The 5475-nt window shown below is 37.2% G+C and overlaps 2 protein-coding genes across 2 annotated transcripts; one reads left to right on the top strand and one right to left on the bottom strand.

The window, feature by feature from the left end:
* The first annotated feature begins 245 nt into the window (after positions 1–245).
* On the top strand, positions 246–3470 carry LOC120087931 (transcription factor ILR3-like). The gene is made up of 5 exons (XM_039044944.1): positions 246–391; positions 1671–1730; positions 2497–2574; positions 2643–2805; positions 2998–3470. The coding sequence occupies exons 1-5, from the start codon at positions 246–248 to the stop codon at positions 3265–3267; spliced, it is 717 nt and encodes a 238-aa protein (XP_038900872.1). The 3' UTR covers positions 3268–3470.
* A 128-nt stretch (positions 3471–3598) lies between these two features.
* Positions 3599–5167, bottom strand: LOC120087932 (blue copper protein-like). Its single transcript, XM_039044945.1, has 2 exons — positions 4797–5167; positions 3599–4675 (listed from the first exon to the last, which is right to left on the bottom strand). The coding sequence occupies exons 1-2, from the start codon at positions 4975–4977 to the stop codon at positions 4080–4082; spliced, it is 777 nt and encodes a 258-aa protein (XP_038900873.1). The 5' UTR covers positions 4978–5167; the 3' UTR covers positions 3599–4079.
* Positions 5168–5475: the final 308 nt, after the last annotated feature.

Raw genomic sequence — 5475 nt, 5'->3', positions numbered from 1 at the left:
GTTTGATTAATTAATTGATAAATGTGCTCAAACCCCTGAATTGATTAGCAGAGAAATGCCACAAAAATTTTCAAATTCATCATCACCAATCCCCATGGCCCCCACTTTGATCCCCATTAGACCTTTATGATCCCACACTTTGCCCCCTCTTTCTAATTTTCCTTCCAACCAAACAGTTCTTTAGTATTCTCCATCCATGGTGATTCCTTCACTTTCTTAGTTCATGCAGCTTTTTCAAACGACCAATGGATTACTCTCCACCGAACTGGAATTGGCTCTTCGATTACTCTACAATGGATGATCTCGCCATCGTCGACCCCCGTTTCTCGCCGCCGCAGTCCATCAGTTTCTCCTGGTCCAATCCCTCCATCAACTTTTCATCTACACACAGGTGGGTCTTCTTCTCAACTCACCTTTAACAATCCCTTTACTCTTAATTCTGGATTGCGATTTATTGTGAGGGATTTTTGCTACTTAGTTTCAAGATGGGTAAATTTGTACACCCTTTATTCCTATTACTCTGTTTGTGATTACTATGTTCATACAAAAGGCAAACGGCCAATCAGCTTCAATGTATGGTTTTCCCTCTTTTTACTTTTTGTCTACCTTTGCTTCTTTATCTGCAAACAAATATCAATTGGGCAATTTCTCTTGCTTTTATATCACTTGGAGACTGTTATCTATGATACGATTGTTGCAACTTTGCTGAAATGCCTTGCCATGCCATTTTAGGGACAGAACAAGTCAGTTTCCTTTTGCTGTTTTTGTGCCTTTAGGGAATGTGTGCAGTGTCTTGTTGGGTGTTAGGACGATTGCATATGGAAACAAAATTTATTAGCTGTAAATTTTGGTTTGGTCTTCACTGCTGTGCTATAGCATGTGATTAACTGGAGAATCTTTTAGCAACCAAGTTTATAATTAATTAGTTCTGTACTTGAAGTTGAACATTAGTTGGTGGACTTGTTGGATCTGTAAATCTATCTTATTCTATCTTTAACTTGATGTTAGATGAATTAATTATTCAGTGGAGTAATATTGATCCAGTTGGTTTCAGGTTGTAAATATATTCAGGTGAAAATTAGAATATACAGTAACAATTGGCAAACCTTAACTATCTTGCTCTTTTTTCCCCCTCATGTGGGAAGTTATTCAATTTGTCTCTTTATGGATCATGTTATTATTCCCAAGTCTGATTTATGACGTCAACAAGAGCTCAGTCAAAGGTAGCGATTGGTTCCTTAGCCTCTTGGATGATGGGGTGATTCATGCTGTTTTTGGTCAAGCTTTAAAAATTGCTGATTCTGTGGGAATACTATTTCAGCTTTCCTGTTTTCATTAATTACCAGCTAATGCTGATTCCAATTTTATCAGATGTCCTCGAAGGGACAGCTAATGCTAATTCAAGTCGTAGAGTAGCCTAAATTCATTGCTTTATTTCATACATAGCAAAGGTCTTACAGTTTTACTCTCCAGTAAAAGGATAAGCCTTCGAACAATTGAATTTCCAACAATTTAAATTTATTCATTTTTATGTATAAGTTACCTTTTTTCTTTGATAAGATGAGCCGGTCTGTTAAGGCCTGACATCGTTTTGGGGAATGCACGCATGAAATGATTTTGGTTTTACCTCAAATTTTCATTGCAACTGATTAGATATTCACTTTTTCCAGCCTTGAGGTAGATTGCTCGTATGAAGATCTGGACAGCTTAAAGGAAGTGGGTCGGAAACGGTAAGTTTTTCTTAGGTACTACTTAAAAGTTTTTATCAGGTACTATGTAAGATCTTTCAAATAAATAAGAATCTATTTGGAGTAGCTTAACAAGGCGAGGTACATTTCTGTTGACTATTTGCAAGAAGATGCAACGTATTATTCATTTTCTCAAAGGGTTACTAATTTTATATCTTGTAAGAAATTATTAGATAACCCACAAATCCAAGTGAAAGCTTTGACTGTTAGAGAGTTCAGCTTGAGCATAAATGTGCTCATAGAATTTATTATTATTTCTCAAGAATTTATTATTATTATAATAGTTGGATGTGGATAAAGAAATCAAGATGCCCCTAATGACCACTAGTCACTAAATATAAATCTGAGTACTTCTCTCGTACATCTAATGGAACAAATTGTCAAGCAAATCGGAGAAGGTAGTCCCCTGCATCATAACTGACCTAATATAACAAATTGCATTTAGTCTGCTGGCTTCATTTAGGACAGGATAACTTTCCATGGTCTTGCCTTAAAAAAATAAAAAATAAAATAAATAAATAAATAAATAAATAAAATCTATGGTCTCGTGTATGTTCACACAAATTTGCTAGTGCCTTTTTTTGTATCAAATATTATATGGGAGTTTGATAAGGGCCCAGACTCCCTGTTAATAGGTTGATTGTTTCCTTGATTTAGTTGCATTCTATTAAATAAACACTAGACTCAAAGCTTAAGTTATTCGGGTCAAAAGAATTAACCATTTGATATATTCTAAAACATTATATAGGCTAAGGGGTGAAACAGGTGCTGCGTCTACCTCCAAAGCCTGCAGGGAGAAACAGAGGAGAGATAAGCTGAATGAGAGGTATCATATTATCAATTAGACTTTAGACTTCAATTGCTTTTTACTAATACACCATCTGTAATTTCAAGGTTCTTGGAATTGGCTGCTGTCCTGGAACCTGGGAAACCACCCAAAACCGACAAAGTTGCAATCTTGAGTGATGCTATCAGAATGATGACTGATTTACAATGTGAAACTCAGAAGCTGAGAGAATCAAAGGAGGATTTGAAGGCAAAAATCAAAGAACTAAAGGTGAGATTGTTAACCCATTGGATATCCTAAGCTCGTTTCCACCTTCAATGTGAACTTTATGTGAACTTTAATCAACACTTGCTTTATCTGATCTATATAAACCCTTCATGTAAGAATACTTTACAAACATCCGATACACCGGCAAACTAGAATATACTTATATCTTGATCTCTAAGCTCAGTATGCATGTAGGTTGAGAAAAATGAACTTCGTGATGAAAAGCAAAGGTTGAGAGCAGAGAAAGAAAAGTTGGAGATGCAAATCAAAGCAGTGAATACTCGAGCAGCTGACATCCAGCATCCTCCCCCTACACTGTCAACTGCATTTACAGCACAAGGGCAAGCGGCTGGTAACAAGTTGATGCCTTTCATTGGTTATCCTGGCATTGCCATGTGGCAGTTTTTGCCACCTGCAGCTGTCGACATATCACAGGATCACGTGCTCCGCCCACCAGTTGCTTAAAGGGGAGAACAAATGATTTGGTTCGTTTATTGTGCTGTTATAATTAACAATGGCTTTATATGTTTGTGTTTCTTTTCAACCATGTGTTTTGTTTTCAATTGTTCAAAGAAGCTCCTGGTGGTGTAAAAACTTCTTTTCAAGACTAGCAAATGTTGCATTGCTAACTCTATATAAAATAAAAGGAAGTATTTTACTGAATTTAACAAGTTGCTGCCTGCAGCTATTTGCTAATATGTTTTCTCATCTCAGTTATAGTACATAAGTATTAACTGATGTTGATATGGTTAATCAACTCAGGACCTAGATTCTTTTACTTCAAAACAAATCTAAGACCCTAAAATTCAATCCCGAGACATTATTTTGCAACTAATTTTCATGTTCTTTTCAAGCTTTTCATTGTTAGTTCGTAAACATCAAACAGAGTAATCCTTACAGATGTTGTCTTGATGACAAATAAAAATTTTGATGGTTAACTTTAATTTGATTTATGCCTAAAAGAATAGACACTAGAGAGAATCTTTCCTTTTGTGAAATGCTTGGGGATGCCAGAATGCAGCTTCTTTAATATCTTATTATATCCACTACTCAATATTCTTTTTTCAGTTCGGTCATGTGCAGTTTATTGCTTACCAATGCAGCACATGATTTGGGAATTATTCTCAGTCAGAGCAGAATTGTAATGTGTTTGAGATATTTTGAAATGAATAGGTGGTAAAAAAAAACCTTTTATTCATTGAAATCATGTAGAGTAAAAGCATCAGAGCAAAAAATTGTAGAATCACATCAAGATATACATGGAAAATGAACAATTTTCAGAGAGCCAAAAGCATTATGACAACGAAGGTGAAGCCAACAGAGAGATGGACCCTAAAACTGCATTTGTAAGCCGATGAAGGCGTCGGGGGAGGAGGTATGGGGGCTGCTGAGGGAATCAATGGATGATCAAATGGAAATGGAGGGATCGGAGGCTCCAGTGTCGGTGCTGATGATGGTGGAGTTGGTTCGGTGGGCGGTGCTGGAGGGCTGGCTTTAGAATCTGGTGGTGGAGCCAGAGGAGACTTTGCTGGTGGCTTCGTTGCAGCTTTAGGGGGTGAAGCTGGAGGAGATGTTGGAGCAGCAGGAGAGGAAGTAGGTGGCGGTGAAGACGGTGTTACTTCCGGTGGTGGAGACGGAGGTGTAGCCATGGAAGAAGGCGGCGGTGATGGAGTTGCAAGGGTGTCAATTTCAACCTTCATCCCAGAAAGGCAATGGCCAGGCACCCCACATATGAAGAACCTTTTACCTGAGGTCAAAAGGGTGATCACCGTGCTGCCACCGGTGTGCTTCTCTATGGGATTGCTTGCTGAACAGGAGCTAAAATCCGGCTCATTGACTTCAAGCACATCATGGTTCGCGGAGTACTCAAAAACTGTCAAGGATTCAACCAGAAAAGATCAATTCTAGTTCAATGAGAAACAACAATTGAGCTAGCAATGGCATTATATATTGAAAAAGATTAAAAAGGTTTAGAAGAAATGGAAAGTAGTAACTGAGAACATCTCCAATGGTGAAGTTTTTGGAGGAAGCCCAAGATTGGAAGTTGGCGCCTATTTCCCAGCCACCAGAATCACCAACTGTATAGTTAGTTGCCATAGCTAATTCAACAACCATTGTGGCTGCAATTGCCAATGCCATTATTAGTGTTCTTGAAGCTGCCATCATCTTCTTCATGCAGATTCCTGAAAGTCAAAGCCAAAGAGACGAACTTGAATTGTGATCTCTATCTTTCTGAGTCTATATAATGTTATTAGCTCCATAGTTTTAGTGGGAAAGGACGTGCTAATGCTAATGATAAGGCATGTCTGAAAATTTCAACATTTGTGTGCTGTGTCTTTCTTTGTATTATCTGTAATGAAATTAAATATTGTTGAAGACTTTGGAATTTTTGAGTTGTTTAATGAGTCCTGATAGAACCCACATGAGTTGGTCGAGTTGATATGGTTGTTAGGTTATAGGGAAGGAAATACAACTTAAAAATGGTAAAACGAAAAAAAATATGAAATTTGGATGACACTGCTCATATGGAGGAGTTGAGTCGGTCTGAAAATTGTCTAAAAAAAAGATAATTGTAAACCTATTATTTTCAAGATATATAAACGTAAATGTATTCATATTATATATCTTATAAGAACCGCTCGTTTTATATCAGAAATTTAGGATTTAATTTTT

The sequence above is a fragment of the Benincasa hispida genome, chromosome 10, assembly GCF_009727055.1.
Source record: "Benincasa hispida cultivar B227 chromosome 10, ASM972705v1, whole genome shotgun sequence".
Classification (NCBI taxonomy): domain Eukaryota; kingdom Viridiplantae; phylum Streptophyta; class Magnoliopsida; order Cucurbitales; family Cucurbitaceae; genus Benincasa; species Benincasa hispida.
This window is presented reverse-complemented; position numbering and strand designations above follow the sequence as displayed.

Coding starts and splice junctions, on each gene's coding strand:
- LOC120087932 (XM_039044945.1), bottom strand. CDS start 4,977: ATGAAGAAGATGATGGCAGCTTCAAGAACACTAATAATGGCATTGGCA. Junction 4,676..4,796: donor CACCATTGGAGATGTTCTCA/GTTACTACTTTC, acceptor AATCCTTGACAG/TTTTTGAGTACTCCGCGAAC.
- LOC120087931 (XM_039044944.1), top strand. CDS start 246: ATGGATTACTCTCCACCGAACTGGAATTGGCTCTTCGATTACTCTACA. Junction 392..1,670: donor AACTTTTCATCTACACACAG/GTGGGTCTTCTT, acceptor CACTTTTTCCAG/CCTTGAGGTAGATTGCTCGT. Junction 1,731..2,496: donor AAGGAAGTGGGTCGGAAACG/GTAAGTTTTTCT, acceptor AACATTATATAG/GCTAAGGGGTGAAACAGGTG.